The sequence below is a fragment of the Lacerta agilis genome, chromosome 15 (genome assembly GCF_009819535.1).
Source record: "Lacerta agilis isolate rLacAgi1 chromosome 15, rLacAgi1.pri, whole genome shotgun sequence".
Classification (NCBI taxonomy): Eukaryota; Metazoa; Chordata; class Lepidosauria; order Squamata; family Lacertidae; genus Lacerta; species Lacerta agilis.
In genome coordinates, this window is record NC_046326.1 from 15,339,292 (window position 1) to 15,356,066 (window position 16,775).

General features: G+C 50.5%; 2 protein-coding genes across 3 annotated transcripts; one reads left to right on the forward strand and one right to left on the reverse strand.

Moving 5' to 3' along the window:
- Positions 1-301: 301 nt before the first annotated feature.
- Positions 302-14,604, forward strand: HMBS (hydroxymethylbilane synthase). Of its 2 annotated transcripts, none has more exons than XM_033171841.1 (14): positions 302-471; positions 3,537-3,590; positions 6,595-6,667; positions 7,459-7,508; positions 7,601-7,656; positions 8,105-8,182; positions 8,551-8,628; positions 8,935-9,010; positions 9,524-9,637; positions 9,897-9,935; positions 11,555-11,674; positions 12,169-12,222; positions 13,238-13,327; positions 14,071-14,604. In XM_033171841.1, the coding sequence occupies exons 1-14, from the start codon at positions 322-324 to the stop codon at positions 14,239-14,241; spliced, it is 1,203 nt and encodes a 400-aa protein (XP_033027732.1). In that variant the 5' UTR covers positions 302-321; the 3' UTR covers positions 14,242-14,604. The 2 variants fall into 2 exon arrangements, with proteins under 2 accessions (XP_033027732.1, XP_033027731.1); XM_033171840.1 differs by lacking the exon at positions 302-471 and adding an exon at positions 2,440-2,581.
- A 1,424-nt stretch (positions 14,605-16,028) lies between these two features.
- LOC117060220 (histone H2A-beta, sperm) lies at positions 16,029-16,775 on the reverse strand. The gene has a single exon (XM_033172410.1). It carries the CDS (start codon positions 16,717-16,719, stop codon positions 16,279-16,281), a length of 441 nt encoding a protein of 146 aa, XP_033028301.1. The 5' UTR covers positions 16,720-16,775; the 3' UTR covers positions 16,029-16,278.

The window sequence follows — 16,775 nt, forward strand, 5'->3', positions numbered from 1 at the left end:
TTGAAGATGATTTGCAGGTAGTTTGCATAATACAATCTAGGACAGCCCCTTTCAAACGCCTAATTGGCGCACTTGAACAGGAGGCGCTCCGCTGCCCGTAAAATATGCGACCAGAGCCGCGTGCAGCGTCCACAGTGCCTCACTGTAAGGACCGGAGCGCGAGGCGACACAGCGGTGCCTCCGGCTTCGCGTATCCGAAAAGGGCGTGCGCCGCGTCGACGGTAATTACGGTATAAGGGGCGTCGGGGGCCGCCTCCCATTCATGGAAAGCCATGTGGGCGGGGCAGGAAGTCGGAAGTGACGTCCGGGACGGGGAGGTGCATGCGTAGCTCCGCGGAGTGGCGATGGAACCGGCAGCGCCTAGTTGACCCAGAGCGGGACCCCCTCCAGCCCTCGCCCCGCCTGCCTGCCTGCCGGCCTCCTTCGCTGCTCGGCGCCTCCAGCGGCATGACCAGCTCGCCGCCCGCCTCGGTGAGCCTCTCCGCCGTTGACTTGAGCGGCACTTTGCTCGCTTTGGGGAGGGGGAGGGAGAGAGGGGGGCGAAGGGGCGGGGCTTCCAGAGGCTCAGCCAATGGCGGAGGACGTCGCGAGGTGACCTCTGTGCATGGTGGTGACCTCACGCGCGTCGCGGGGGTCTTTAATGAGATGCAAATGAGTTCAGCCCCCGCTGGTGGGCCTGGGGGCGGGGCTGCCTCTCTGCTACTCTCACCCCCCCCCCGCTCCCGACTTACTTGGGTGGTATCTCTCTTTTCCTTCACCTGTGTGTCCTCCAGTGCTACTTTTCTTAGGAAGGGGGAATATAATTGTTAAACGGTGGTGCTAGTTTGATTTTTATGAAACTTGATACACACACACACACACACACACACACAAAATTTTGTTTATGAAAGCAGCAGTAGCAAGTACAACAACTGGGCACTGGCCTCATTCGTGTGCTCAAAGTGTTTTATGTTGGTATCCCGTCCTGTAATCCGCTTTATAGCCGCAGAGAAACATTGGGAGAGGGGGCTGAACTCTCAGGGCTATTTTGCCCTTTGCCGATCAAGGGAGGCAGGTTGCATTTCTAGAATGTGCTCCTGCCAAAATCAGATGCCTCTTGTTTCTTCAACAGCCTTGTGCAACTTGAGCTCTGCCTCTGTGTGGCAAGGCACTATTGCCTAACCCGAAGGGTGGCTTTGTAGGACACACCTCTGCCCTGTTAGGTAGTACACTGTACAGATACCTCCAGGCAGATTCTACCGGCAGCCAAGGTGAGCCAGAGTGTGGTGGCGGCGGAGGAGGAGAGAAGTGTGGGTTTGCTGCTTTCAGGTGCTCTTGTATTACACTCAAGCTGTTTTTCTAGTTTCTGAGTGCACACTTACGCTTTCACATACTCTTTCAAAGTGCCACTGGGGATACATCCCATAGCCTTCCCATGGGGAGACTGTTATATTAGCTTCCAAACCTGAGACTTTGCCTGTATTTTGGGCTGTTGGGCCTGAGCCTTTTGGGTGAAACTGTATGGTGGACACCTATACAGCTTGCCTGTTTCTGTGGTTTCAGTCCCAGATTCAAACAAATTCTGTGCCCTTGGTCTCTTCTCTCTTCACACTAAAGCACCTCTTTCTGTTACCCTTTGCTGCATACCGCTAATTGCCCTACAAACACAGAAACTGCTGTTTTCAGCACCCTGACGGTATCTCTCTTTTTCTCCCCTAAAGCTAAGCAGCTAGTGCTCATGGCTATGTTTGATGAAGACTGAAGGGAACTGAGGATTTGGGGTTGACTTCCAGAAGTCACACATGGGGCTTCAGTACCTTTCGACTACCAATCGCTCCTATGAACTATTGATATCTACTCCCCATTTTCAGCTCTGCTGCCCACCTGTGCCCCATTCCTGTGTTTTGCCCTATCTCCCTGCGTCCCATTTCTTGTCTTTATGTACTCTTTTCCATGGCCACCACCCTCATTCTCTTGGGAGATGTCCTCGAAAGTAAACATCAGCCCAACTTGTGCACTTCCTTGCTGCAGAATTTTGTGGATGGCATAGATAGCCCTGGCCACCATGGGTGAAAGGAAGGAGGTTCTCAGGATGATAGCTTCCTGCATTCTGATCCATTGAGTTGTTTGCCGTGCAGTTTGATTGTATCTCGCCTTCTGCGCCGCCACCCTCCCCCTGCCCGATATTGCAAATAAGTGGTTGAAATGTCCCTTGTTCACTTGTGCAAATGGCCCCTTTGTCAATTGCTTTGCTCTGGGAGATGGTCTTCTGCTGCCTGTCTTTCCCAGAACAATTTCTTTCTGTGCAAAACCCGGACAGTTCCTTGCAAGCAGCCCCTGCAGCTGCAGTTCCCTCCAGGCTCAGTTCCTTCCTTCTCCCCACCCCCCTTGAATGCCCTTTCCCCTTCTCTGCCTTATCTCTGCTGCCAGGTTGGGGCTAGTTTGCAAGGAGAGACTCCCTCGATTAGAAGCTGACAGAGCAAGGCAGCAGGTCTTCCTCTTCCCTCTAGCAAAGACATCTTTCTCCTCCTTCTCCTCTTCACTGAGTCCTGGGTTGCAAACCTCTGTTGAGATGGCAAAGGTGCTGCTGCAGGACAGTCAGGTAAGAGGTGTATGTCTTTGCAGGTCTGGGGAAATATTTCCAAATCTTAACAGCCATTTTGACAGGTCTGAAGGTTTTCTGGCCCTGGGTTATTGGCCAGGACTTCATACTTCTCTCCCTGCCTCTCTTACCCACACACTTGCATACACAATCTCTCCTTTCAGCTGTGTGTGTTATGACATATTTAGGGATGAAACTTTACCGCAAGAGACAGACCCTATTGAGGAATACTTCAATTAGGACTTGATAGGCCCTTAACTGATAATGTTTGTCTCAGTGCAATCTTGTCCTGTGCCCTGTATGGCTCTGCAGGCACCTTTTTCCTGCAGGGCCCTTGCTAGTTCCATGTGCTTACCTGCATTGCACAGCCTGGTCTTTGGGGGACTCTTGGGAAGCAGATGACTTTGCCCCTTGGGGCCAGTTGTGCTACTGAATAACCTCCACTTCTTTCAGGTCTTTGACACATGTGTTCTTTCCCCTGAAGCCTGTCAAGGGTTGCTAGGCTAGGGCTGGTCAGGTCAGGCAATAAAAACGACATTAGTAATAGTTGTTTGTGGTTGTGCCAACAAAGTTATGGTGCTTTACAGCACAACAGAGGGAAAGACGGGTCCCTGCCCAGAGAAGCATAGAATTTTAGTTCTGACACAAGGGAGGCAGGCAAGAGGGATGGGTATCTAATTGCACATTGCTCACCTATCCTTTAGGGCTGTTCCTCTTAATGTAGCAAACATTGCAGAAGGTGTCTGCCCAGGTAAGTTCCAGTGTGGGGCTTCCTGGGATGCCTTCTGTGTCCACTTCCATGGCTCAACTGTACCACCCTGCTTGGCAGCCCCTTTGCGAGGAAAGGCTCGGCTGGTGCAAGCTTCCTCTTGATGTAGGGTTTTACGGGGAGATTGTGGAAATGCCACCATAATAACCCTCCCTCTTTGGAGTAATTGGAGACATTTCTTCACAGGAGAAGAATGGCTTGAAGAAAGAGACTATCCGCGTGGGAACAAGGAAAAGCCAGGTGAGGTTCTTGTCATTGCCGTTCTCTTGCTTTCCTGCTGCTTTTCTCTCTCTGCTTTTCCGGGGTCTGCTTCATGCAAAGTGTTTGTACAAACAGGACTGTGCATTGACTGGTGAATGGATTTGCATTGGACAACAGGGCATTTTCTGTTCCTTTCCTAGTAACCAGGTTGGAACAGAGGAGGGCAGGGAAAGACGGCTGGTGCTCAGGAGAGCAAGTCCTAGGACGAAGTGTATTCTTGAAGGCCTGGGTTATAGGGGTGGATAATAGCAATATATAAAAATGCCTTACGAAAAGGACGAAGAACTATCCTCTGTTGTCCCAGAGGACAGGACTAGATCCTAGGGGCTTATGTCCCAGGAGGGGAGAGCTCAGATGAGCATTTGGAGAGGCTTCTTAAAGGCGAGAGCATTTCTGACACTGAAACCATGGTGGACTCTCCCTTGGGAAGGGACAAAGCTCAGTGGTGGAGCTCCTGTGGTTTAATCCCCGGCATTTCCAGGTAGGGCTGTGAAAGAAGACTCCCCGCCTGAAACCCTGGAAGAATGGCTGCTAGCCAGTGCTGACTGTACTGAGCTAGAGGGAGCAATGGTTTGTCTTGGGATAAGGCAGCTTCCTGTATTGCCTCACTGGGGGTTTTTAGGCAGAGGCTGGAGAGTCCTTTCTTGGAGACGCTGCTGGGTTTTCTGTATCAAGCAGGGCTTAGACTTAGAGTTCCCCACTGCTGCCGCAGCTCTTAATAGCTGCTGTGCAGGAACTCACATATTCTGGGAACTATCCTGACCTCCCCTTCAGTAACAGCAAATTCCCAAATGCATATTGGGCTAAGTATCACAGGAGCTGTATTCCCAAATGTGCGTCTTTCTGAATTGTATTTCACTCAGTGCTGCACCTCAAGACTTTGTCCCTTTGCTACCATTGCTGTAATTTGCTAGCAGCCACAGGGTTTCATTTACAGATGGGTAGCCGTGTTGGTCTGCCATAGTCGAAACAAAATAGAAAATTCTTTCCAGTAGCACCTTAGAGACCAACTGAGTTTGTTCTTGGTATGAGCTTTCGTGTAGTGTGCATGCACACGAAAGCTCATACCAAGAACAAACTCAGTTGGTCTCTAAGGTGCTACTGGAAAGAATTTTCTATAGGGTTTCATTTGTAAGGCTGTTACATCATTTGTATTATTCTGCCTTAAGTGTTTGTCAGCTGTGCTACTTTGCTGCTGCTCATTGATGAACGATCTTAAAAGTTTTCATTTGTATCCACCTGGCAATTAAGCCCTACTTCTCCAGCTGAATTGCTTTGGTGGTGTTGAGCAACCATCAATTCCCCTGACCTTTTTTTTGCCGGGAGGATGCAAAGCTTTCCCCATGGGCCGCCCCAGCAGGAGCAAAGAAATACGCCCAAGAGCCAAGACTGGGAGGGGCAGACTTGTAAAGAAAGATAATGCTCCACCCTTGCAGTGGAGAGCTAATCTCCCATCTCCTCCTGTTGTTGAGGCTGGTGGCAGCTCAGGAATAAACCCCCAGAAAGCCTGTTCGGAACAGTGGCCTAGGATGGGGCGGTACCTCGGGGTTTGAAAGGAGAAGTGGGAGGGGATCTCCTTTTCCACAGAAGCCCTGTCCTGGGGCCAGAAGTGGGTCTCCACTCCTTCTCTCAGAACATAAGAATTGCCCTGCAGCCAGGTCACGTCCAAGACCCATCTAGTCCAGCACCTGGTTCCCGCAGTGGCCAACCACATGCCTCTTGGAAGCCCACAAGGAGGACCTGAGTCCAGCAGCAATATTTTCAATATTGTGGTTCTCAGCAACTGATATTCAAAGGCACACAACCTCCAACACTGCATGAAAAACGCAGCCATTGTAGCTAATATTCCATTGATAGCCTTGTCGTCCATGAATTTGTCTAGCCCCTGAAATTGGTGACCATCTCTACATCTTGTGGGAGCAAACCCTGTAATTTAATTATGCTCTGTGTGAAGAAGTCCTTCCCTTTGTCTGTCCGGAATCCTGCAACACTTGGCTTCAATGAATGGTATTTCTGCAGAGCTTCGTTCTGGGAGGTTTGCTCAGCGCACATCAGCTGTGCTGCCGCCTCTGAGGTGCCTTTTCATTCTCTGACTGGCTCAAGCTAGGTTAGCTCTCTTCATGCCCAGCTTTTTTCCTATGGATTCCGAAGCTAGGGGAAAGGGGGGGGGGGAGCAGATCACAGACATGAACCGGACCCAAAACTGATGAGCGTGAAGTGCATAGGAAGTGGGACTGGAAGTCTCATGTCTTCTGGGCTCTTGTTGGAGCAGCATATTGGGAACACGATTCTGCGCACATGTCCTCCTCTGACAGCAGGTGTGTTGGGCACACTTGCCGTTTGCACCTCTTGGGTCATAGGCATAGCTGTCAAGTTTCGGTTTTGAAAATAAGGGATCAGCAGTCTCACCTATTCCGGGGACAGTCACATGTCAGTGGTGGGCGGAGCTAGAAGCAAAAGTGGGCGGAGCAGCAATGTAAACTCCAAGCAGGCTCGGGCTCGGAGCGGAGCAAATAGGAGGGCAGCCAGCAAAGAGGGCAGCCATGTGCTCTGCGCAATGGAGCCCCATCGTCTTCTTGTCTGATCCCATCAAAACAGGACAGGAAGCAGCAGCTGCTCAAAGGCAGCGAAGCTCCGCCCGCCAGCTAACCCTATTGGCTGAGGGGCTCAGCGGCAACGGATAGGGGCTGATGCAGGGGGAGGAATACACCCCCCTGTAAGCGCGGGAAACGGCTCCCACTTGGTTTGAGGGCTGAGGCTTTTCTCTCCAAGTAGGCGAGGTCTTCCCACCCAGTCCCTGGCCAGCAGGGGAGGAGCTGCTTCCATTAAAAACAGGAAATTTAAGGGAAATAAAAAATAAGGGAGAGCAGCGGGAAACTGCTTAAAATAAGGGAGAATCCCGGGGAAAACGGGATACTTGACAGCACTGGTCATAGGTAGGGCACACTGATTGACTTTGCCTTCCTTCTCTCTGAAATTGCAGCTTGCCCGGATCCAGACGGACAGCGTGGTTCAGATGCTGCAGGAGCGCCACCCTCACCTCTGCTTTGAGATTGGTGAGTGTGTGAGGCATGAAGCCTGGGATTGGGGTATTGACCACAGTAGTGGATGGGGAGAAAGCAAGCCAACACAGGAGTTCCATCCAGGTGCTGGTCAGCGGCAGCTGGGTGAGAGCAGACTCAACTGTAGAGTGCAGAGCTTTTCTGACCTGGTGCATGGAGAGGATGGGCTTGTGTGGCACCTAGCTTTGTATTTATTATTATTATTATTATTATTATTATTATTATTATTATTATTAGTTTCTATACCACCATTCCTTCAAGACTCACAGGGTGGCTTACCATATAAAAACACAAAAATACATAAGATTTATTTATTAACTTAATACATTTATATGCCTTTTTTCTGCCAGTGAGCTCAATGCGGTGTACATGGTTCTGCTCCCCATTTCATTCTCACAACAACCCTGTGAGGTAGGTTAGGCTAAGAGATTGTGACTGGCCCAAAGTCACCCAGTGAGCTTCATGGCTGAGTGGGGATTTGAACCCTAGTCTCCCGGTTCCCACTCCCATCACGTTAACAGTTATGCCACACGTTGCATAGTAACAAACAAAAACAGTACCCCCACCCACACAGGTTTAAAAGGCCATAGATGGCTTAAGTAGCCAAAGGCCCTGGGATAAGAGGTGTGTTTTTGCCTGGCTCCAGTGTGTGTCCTACCCTACTAAAGCAGCTAGGAAGTCCACACACTGCTCACCCTTGTTGTGGCTCATGTGCTACTAGTGCTTGTCATCCTTCCTGATCTTCTCTCCTTCCTTCCTTCTTTCCTTCCTCTGTCTCTGAATAGTTGCCATGTCAACCACAGGTGACAAGATCCTGGACACAGCTCTGTCCAAGGTAAGCAGCCGTATGCTCCCTGGGCTCATGACACAACCAGCGGTGGATAGAAAAAGCAGCCCAGGTTGTAACATGCTCTTTCCCCCATTTAGATTGGTGAGAAAAGCCTATTTACGAAGGAACTGGAAAATGCACTGGAAAGAAATGAGTAAGTTCTGTTTGGCTGGGAGGTGCAGGAGAAAGCTCTCCTTGGCGGGCAAGGAGTCCTGGCAGGTGATGGATTCCTCCAGAGCCAGGAAGGCTTCTCTTGAGCAAAAATGTTCCCTCTGCCCCAGCATTGAAGGTTGGAAGTCTAGCAATTGTGGGGAGGGGGAGCCCAGTCATGGCTTATAACTGGAGAGAGCTCTGATGCCTCCTGTAAAATTGTGTTTTTCCTGCTCTTTGCTGAAACGTCAGGGCCTGATATTTAAAACTGTGTCATAGCAATCCTGAGCAGTAGGCCACCTTGAGGTTGACAAGCCCAGGCCCACCCAGCAAAGCTTCATAGCCAAGCAGGGATCTGTGCTGAGGTCTTATGCTTCATAATTGCTTCTCTCTGCCCATCCTGGGCCCATATGTTTGGCACACCCATGACCAGCTCATTTCTCTCCTTCCAGGGTTGACTTGGTGGTTCACTCCCTGAAGGACCTGCCCACATCCCTCCCACTCGGCTTCACCATCGGTGCCATTTGCAAGTGAGTTTGGGCTCCTCTGCTTCCTTCTGCCTGACTGGTGCTCAGCGCTCTGGCTCTTGGTCCATCAAAGTTTGCCCTGGCTAAGCATCTGCCTTCCCTTTTCCATGTCAGCTGTTGGTCCCTGTAGCAGTGGGCATGCCCACCAAACCACCTACTTCCAGAGCATCAGATGGGTAACGACTTCTTTAACCCATCTAAACTGGCCACTGCCTTAGGCCAAGTCGTAGACTTTGCTGTGAACAGACAAAAGTCCAGGTCATGGAGCCTCCAGCTGCCTCTTTGCAAGAAACTTAGAGGCAGCTGCTGCTGCTGCTGCTGCAGCCCAGCTGACCTGCTCCCTAAAAGGCAACCCCGCCTGTCCCTTGCAGGAGAGAGAGTCCATATGATGCGGTCGTCTTCCACCCTAAGCATGCAGGCAAGAGTCTCCACAGCCTCCCTGAGAAGAGGTGAGTTTCGCTTGTTCCTTCCTTGGGTTCCACCTGGTGTGCAGGAAGGGCTGAAATTAGCATTTTGCCCCAGCTTCAACCCCTCTTGGGTAGCAGTGCTGAGAGGGTTCCCTGGCTGCCTGAGGTCTTGGCCAGCCGCTCTTGCCCAGAGTTGACACTTTGCTGCCAGGAAGTAACAGCACATGGTCCCATGTAGACAAGGTTTGTGCGGAGGTGTGCAGGGGACTGTTCCTAACTGCTCAGATGGGTAAGGCTGACCAGTCCAGACACTTCTTTGACGCTGTTTTCCTTTTCGCTCTCTGGCAGTGTGATCGGGACTAGCTCACTTCGCCGGGCAGCTCAGCTGAAGAGAAAGTTCCCTCACCTGGAATTCAGGGATATTGTATCCTTTGAAAATGACCCCTTGACTGAAACTGACCCTTGAAAAACAAACATTGATGCCCCCTCTCCGTAACCCCCCCCCCCCCGCCTCGCCATGCTTAGCCTCTGCACTCAAATCAGCTTCTCTTGCCACAACGTGTGGAAAGGACACCTTGTGGAGGGTGAATTTCCTAGTGGGGAATGTGGCCATTCCTTTGAATATGCAGCTTCTGTTATATTCAAGCAGGTCTCAATCCTTTCTGTTGGCCAGGTGGGAAAAATTAGTCTGCAATATGATAACTTTTTTCAAGGCCACACACCCCTGGCTTGGCTTTGAATCCGGGGCCCAGCCAGCCATTGTGCCGAGATGCAGCCCGGAGGCCTGACAGAGGAGCTAAGGTCTTGAGCCCTCTCCCTTCCCTGCAGAGAGGGAATGTGGTGTCAGAACACCCTCCCTGGTGGCCAGCTCTGGAAGTGCAGGCCATGGGCCATCCAACCAGAGATCTCTGTGGTTTCCCCTTAATCCTTATTGTAGAGGGGGAACTTGAACACTCGCTTGAAGAAGCTGGATGAGAAGGAGGATTTCAGCGCCATCGTCCTGGCAGCGGCTGGCCTCAGGCGGATGGGCTGGGACAGCCGCATTGGTCAAGTAAGTGGGGCAGAAGAGATTGGGATGGAGCTTGTTTCTCCCCGCCCCTCCATCGTTCCCAGGGAGCTTCTCCTCCTTGTGTCCTCAGTTCTTGAGGTGCTCACCGATGTCTGCATTCCTTCGGGATATATAAACTGAGTGAATTTGTGAAACTCCCTGAGATGTATAGGGCTGTATACAAATTTAAAATAAATAAATAAAATATTTTGCTCCACCTTTGGTTCTGAGCATCGCCAACCCTCGTTCTGCTTCCCTCCAGGTCCTGAGCCCCGCAGACTGCTTGTACGCAGTTGGGCAGGTATGTGATGTGCACTCCGTTCTGGCCCTGTTGTGTGTGCGAATAGCTGAGCCACCCCAACACTGCCCCTGCTTCTTGAGGGTGCCTTTCTCTCTTTTCTCCTCCTGCCCCTCGCCCTCAAATGAGCACCCCAAAGTCAGGCTATGCACACCTTCCAATGAATTATCTCAAGTGTGAATCCCAGAGCTGGAAGGTTAAATGGCCTTGGGGCTCCTAGCCTGCACCCCTTGCCCTGGTGGGTACCAGCTTCTGCATCCTCCCATTTGTGCAAGGATGGCTAACCTGTGGCCCTCTAGAGTTTGTTGGCCTACATCTCCCATTAATCCTGTCCATGAACTGTAAAGTGCACAAACTGTAACCCCCCCTTGAACTGTTTTCTCAGATTTAAAAATAACTCAAAATGCCGCTAAGGGAATCCTTGAAGACCTGTTATTTTGTCTCTCGGAAATTCCAACAACAAAAATGCCAAAATACATTGCAGGGCAATTCCTTTCTAAGGCTAGCCAGAATGTCACAAAATATCATGTCAGCTTTTGAGTCCCCCAGAACTATTAATTGGGCTAGATCAGAGGTTTTCAACCTTTTTTATTTTTTTTTTGTTTTCAACCTTTTTGAGTCCATGGCTCCCTTATTCAACTATTATTTCTGCGGCACTCCTGTGGGGCTCAGGGCTTAGAGCAGGCAGCCTCTCACCCTTCTTTGAACACCCTCCCTTGTGGAGTGTTCCCTCACCCTCACCTCCCCTCTCCTTGGGAGTCCTCTGGGCAGCTGCTGCTGCCTCTCCTGGTTTATGAGTCCCCACCCCACCCCAAAGAGAGGTGCCTCCCAGAGGCACTATTCACTGCAGAGCTCATAGCCAGGGCTGCTGCATTAAGCAGTTGTGCAAACCTTTGGGAGGCAGAGCCACAAGAGGGCATCAGAGGAGGAAGAGAAAGAAAGGACAGAGGCCAATGTTGCCTGCGGCAGCCCTGACCATCATTCAAGGCACCCCAGGGTGCCACGGCACACTGGTTGAAAACCACTGGGCTAGATGGTAAAGAAAACAGAAACTTAAAAGCTTGCACTATATTGTGACATTTTGGTTGACCTAATAAAGGCATTGTGGGATGCAGGTGGCGCTGTGGTCTAAACCACAGAGCCTAGGGCTTGCCAATCAGAAGGTCGGCGGTTCGAATCCCCGTGATGGGGTGAGCTCCCGTTGCTCGGTCCCTGCTCCTGCCCACCTAGCAGTTCCAAAGCACATCAAGTGCAAGTAGATCAATAGGTACCGCTCCGGCAGGAAGGTAAACAGCGTTTCCGTGCGCTGCTCTGGTTCAGCAGAAGCAGCTTAGTCATGCTGGCCACATGACCTGGAAGCTGTACGCCGGCTCCCTCGGCCAGTTGTTTTGGTCTAAAGCAGGGTTTTTTTGGGGGGTGGGGAGAATTGGATACTTTGATGGTCGTATGTCTCATCTCAAGTTCATGCCTGCTTTACAGAGTAGAGACTTCTCCTGTTGTTCTTACTGCTGACCCTAGTCATTGCAGAGCAGGGGCTTTGAACGCTGTGGGGGCTGTGTAGCCACTAGGCTGTACTAGAAGCTGAGAAGGGCCTCTTTCCCTGCTCCTCTTGCTTTCTCCAGGGAGCCTTAGCAGTGGAGGTGAGAGCCAGAGACCAGGAGATCCTCGATATGGTGTCCGTCCTGCACGACGGTGAGACGGTGCTTCGCTGCATTGCAGAGAGGGCCTTCATGAAGCACTTGGTAGGTTTCAGGAATTGCTTGATCGGAGGCCACAGCAGCCACCTGCTCATGTGGGGCTCAGGGCAGTGGGGTGCTTCCTTCCCAGGGGGAAGTGTTCAGGTTTTTTTTTTTAAAAAAATGTTGAGTTGTGTTTGAAACTTTCCCATGGTATGCATTGTGACTCGCAGTTATTATTGATAGTAGTTTAGTAATTATTTATTGCAATTAAGAGTGAATTTGTTTATTCATTATTGATGTTTTGAGTTATTTTATTGTGTACCATTATAATCAAATAGATTGTTGAATATTACTTTATTTGACATGTCGTTCATTTTAAAGTTATGCCGTGTTGTGACTTTAATTGGATCAGGTAGGCGTGTGTTCTTTGTTGTATATTTTGTTGCTGTGACCCACCTTGTTTAGCAATATAGAAAAACGGTATGCAAATTAAGTGAAATGAAGAGGGAGGGCTTGGGAGCAGCAGCATCATTCACCTCCGACATTTTCCATTCCAGGAAGGCGGCTGCAGTGTCCCTGTGGCAGTGAACACTGTGCTGAAGGACTGCCAGGTAATGACAATTCAGAAGAGCCTGCGGGGGTCAGCAGACTTTTTCAGCAGGGGGCCGGTCCACTGTCCCTCAGACCTTGTGGGGGACTGGACTGCATTTTGGGGGGGGGAATTCCTATGCCCCACAAATAATCCAGAGATGCATTTTAAATAAAAGGACACATTCTTCTCATGTAAAAACACGCTGCCCGGATTAAGAAGGCAACTGGGCCGGATCCAGCCCCCAGGCCTTAGTTTGCCTACCCATGCCGTAGGCCTTGTTTTTTCCAGCCAGGGTAGGTCTCTTAGCAATGGTTTGTGGGCTGCTTCCAGCATTGAAAGCAGTTGGTGGAGGGAGAGACCTGTGCTGGATGCAGCAGCCCTGCTTGGTATGAAGGGAAGTGTTCCCTGACTGAGATGGAGCAAAGAACCCTTGAACCAGCCAACACACATTCATGACATGCGACCCACCTTCTTGGCCTTCCACCTGCAATACAAGGATAACAACACCGGCCCACCAGAAGATAATGTATGTAAATTACTTGAAAGATTGGGTCTAAATGGTTATCAACAGACTAGGTGTTAGCTGACCAAGGATGTGGTTCTCCAGATGTTTGATTCCAATCCCCATCATCCTATTGGCTGTGGCTGGTAGTTATTAAAAAGCATTTATAAACCACTTAAAGAATGCTGAGTTGGGAGTCCAGCAACATTAGGAGGGTCACAGATGTCCCCCCCCCCACTTCACATATTCATTTCCCTCGACTGGATCAGTCTCAGCACTCATCATGGAAGGTTTGGTAGTTCACATTAAAGTTCAAGTTGCTGCTTTCAGCCTAATTCCTTCCTCTCCTTCTAGGACCCTTCCTTTTTTAAAAGGTGACAATGCTGAATCCCAGACTCATGTAGAAGACATGTCACATACTGCCTGTGGCATCCCTTGCTTTTCCTGCACCTCCAAGGAGAGAGCTGTGTGCAGTGGCTGTTTTCTCTTTACTCTCCCTAGAGAGAATTAATTTCCTGTTTATTCTCCCTAGTTATATTTGACTGGAGCAGTCTACAGCCTTGATGGATCAGAGAGCCTGCGTGAGACCATGCAAGCAAGCATGAATTATTTTCCACATGAGGTACCTGCTACTGTATTGCAAAACAACACATTTTCTAGGCTTCCACATAGGGGAAAATCAGGCCCTTATGATTCTTTCCGCTTGGTTCCTCCTGTGACATGAGAGAGGAAAACCAATAAAGCTACATCTAAGCAAAGTGTGGGGAGCTTTTGGCTGTTGCTGAATTAGTTCCCTTCATTCCTGGCAATGGGTCCTGATTGTTTGGACTGATGGAAATTGCAGTTCAGTAACATCTGGAGGGCCAAAGGTCCCCCATGCCTGAACTAAGCTTTGCTTCATATTACAGTATATCCAAAGCAGAGACTGTGGCCTGTTGCTCCCAAACAAGCCACTGTATGTAAGGCAGCAACAGACCCTAATCCTGGGTATCGGCTTAAGTGCAACTTCCTTGTTTGCTTCACAGGACTGAAACGGGAACTATTGCAAAGTATGCAGTAGCATGCTGCTCATTCACAATAAACTGTGGCTTATTGTAATGTGCTAACAAGCTCATAGCTGTTTTGGCCAACAGTGACAGTCGCACTTGTTCAACCTACTCTATTAAAAGACCAGCTGTACAAATCCTATCATCTTGTTCATGTGGGTTATCCCCCCCCCCCAATTTTACTGCAGGAAACAAAATCAATGTTAAATTTAAGGAGGCTCACTCTCCTTCAATAAATGTGAATCTTAAATTGCTGCCTCTAACTCTAAAATGTCCTATTGCTGGCTAAGGGATTTTGCACCTTACTTTTGCTTTTCAGAACGAAGATGGCCCCAACGATGACATCCAGCATGTTGGCATCACTGCAAAGAATTTCCCTCAGTCTGCTCAAGTGGCTGCAGAGAAGTTAGGCATTCAGGTGGCTGAGCTCCTCCTGAGCCGAGGGGCAAAGCACATCCTCAACGTGGCCAGACAGCTCAACGATGCCTGATGGGGGCCTGCCTTGGATGTCAAGCTGCTCTTGCCTTTGTCCTTCATGGAAGCAATGAAGTCTCTTGAAAATCAACCACTGCCCTCTCGGTGAAGGGAATCTTAATTTATTATGGTAGCTACGCCACAGTTCGCCTGTGCTACTAAGGACTGGCTCATGCTGTAGTCTCCAATGGAAGATTCATGCTGGCGGGGATCACTCCCTTTAACACACAGCTTGAATTTTGAGAAAGAGAACCATTTAAAAGAAGTTGGTGCCTTCATTGATTGCTGTAAGGAGTAATGTAACCTGGTACAGTTGCATAGAATGAAGTGTATATTTTTTTAATTATTGCCAAATGGATTAAAGAGGTTTAAACTGAAAGTAGTGGAATTCTTATTTGTTTAGCTATAGCTGAACCTACTGCAGCTTGCTTGTGTATGCATACCAGCTCCTTTAAAGCACATGGCTTTCCCTCAAAGAACCCTGGGAGCTGCAATACCAGCACTCTTAAAAGGTAAAGGGACCCCTGACCATTAGGTTTAGTCGTGTCAGACTCTGGGGTTGCGGCACTCATCTTGCTTTACTGGCCGAGGCAGCCCGCGTACAGCTTCCGGGTCATGTGGCCAGCATGACTAAGCCGCTTCTGGCGAACCAGAGCAGTGCATGGAAACGCCGTTTACCTTCCCGCTAGAGTGGTACCTATTTCTCTACTTACACTTTGACATGCTTTCGAACTGCTAGGTTGGCAGGAGCAGGGACCGAGCAATGGGAGCTCACCCCGTCATGGGGATTCGAACCGCCGACCTTCTGATCAGCAAGCCCTAGGCTCTGTGGTTTAACCCACAGCGCCACCCGCGTCCAGCACTCTTAACCAACCAGTTTCCAGAATTCTTTGGTTTGTAAACAGACCTGTTTTCACCCGAGTATTGCAAAACAATCACCAAAGGGCTTTAGCAGGAAGGAGCAAACTTGCCTGGTCATAATAGAACCATCATGAAGTAAGGGTAGGTAGAAAGAAAACTTTGTAAATCTCAGATCTTCAGAACTCCATCCTCTTTCCAACAGTGGCTAACTAGCTGCTTCCAGGCACCCATACAATAAGCAGGACATGAAAGCAACAGTCATGAAGCAAGATGCAGGAAGCTATAAGCTCCATAGAACCATCAGTCACCTCCATTAATTTAATTCCCTTTTGCCTAATGACAGTAAAGTCCATTAAGTTAGGAAGGATAGTCCCCTTTGGCTGTTTTCACCAAACAAACGTCAGTCCCTGTCTGCATGGTCTAATCGGTGGGTGGGGGCAGGAAAGGGGGGGAAGCCCACCAGTTTTCTATGCCAAGCCAACAATAACCTTTCTCCTGCCTGTTTGCCATGCTGCTTTGAGCTGCCATGAATCTTAATCCACACCAGTGGATACTCCTCTCTAAATTTTTATATGAACTACCACATCTCTGCCACACACCCCCAACTTTTTGCCAAGAGGGACACAGGAAGCTGCCTTACACTCAGCCAGGCCACTGGTTCATGCGGCACAGTACTGTTTACAATGACAGGCAAAGGCCCTGCAGATGCCTTCAGGCAAGGGGCAATCCCAGCCTTCCCGGGGGTTTGAACCTGGGCCCTCAGGCAAAGTGCAAGAATGTAGTAACTTAATGATAGAGTTGTCATACATCCTACTGAGACTTATGCACTGAACATAGCTCTTGGTCGCATTTCCAGTGCAAGTGTGAAACCTTGCAGCGATCATCTGCCGCTTATTTTCAAACCGGCTTGCCCCCATCCATATAAACTTAAGAAAGCCCAGTTTAAACACCGTAAATTTGTTTAATAAAACAAAAGCCAACACCGAGATCCCTGCAAAGTAATTTCAACGGGATCCCCACCCAGTTCAGCAATCCGTTTGTGGGCCAAGCAACCAATGCGCTCAGTCCCGGCGCCTGACCATCGTCCCAAACCAAACCCCAAGGAAAGCAGCGGGGTTGCGTGGCCCGTCCTCGTGTCCCTCCCTCGCCGGCTGCTACCGGAGTCCTGTCCAGAGGCTGCTGCTCGCCCGCCTTAGTATTCCTGGGAGGCCTGGCTGGCCTTCTTCCTCGGCGCCGCTCCGCTCGCCGCTCCTCCTCCTCCAGCGCCGGCCTTTCGGGGCAGAAGGGCGGCGGGGATGTTGGGCAGGACACCGCCCTGCGCGATGGTGACGCGTCCCAGGAGGCGGCTGAGCTCCTCGTCGTTGCGCACGGCCAGCTGCACGTGGCGAGGCACAATGCGCGTCTTGCGGTTGTCCCGCGCCGCGTTGCCCGCCAGCTCCAGGATCTCGGCAGTCAGGTACTCCAGCACCGCGGCGAGATAGACAGGCGCCCCGGCCCCGACCCGCTCCGCGTAGTGGCCACGCCGCAGCAGCCGGTGCACGCGCCCCACCGGGAATTGCAGTCCGGCCCGCGACGAGCGCGACTTCGCCTTGGCCCGAGCCTTGCCGCCCCCGGTTTTCCCGCGGCCCGACATGCTTCTCTGCTAGAAGATCTGGCGCCAAATGTGAACGAGCCGCCGCAGGATAAATG

Excerpts from the sequence above, each read along its gene's own strand:
- HMBS (XM_033171841.1), top strand. The coding sequence starts at position 322 with ATGCGTAGCTCCGCGGAGTGGCGATGGAACCGGCAGCGCCTAGTTGAC. Across the intron at positions 8,183-8,550 it reads ACCATCGGTGCCATTTGCAA|GAGAGAGAGTCCATATGATG; the intron begins GTGAGTTTGGGC and ends TGTCCCTTGCAG. Across the intron at positions 8,629-8,934 it reads CACAGCCTCCCTGAGAAGAG|TGTGATCGGGACTAGCTCAC; the intron begins GTGAGTTTCGCT and ends GCTCTCTGGCAG.
- LOC117060220 (XM_033172410.1), bottom strand. The coding sequence starts at position 16,719 with ATGTCGGGCCGCGGGAAAACCGGGGGCGGCAAGGCTCGGGCCAAGGCG.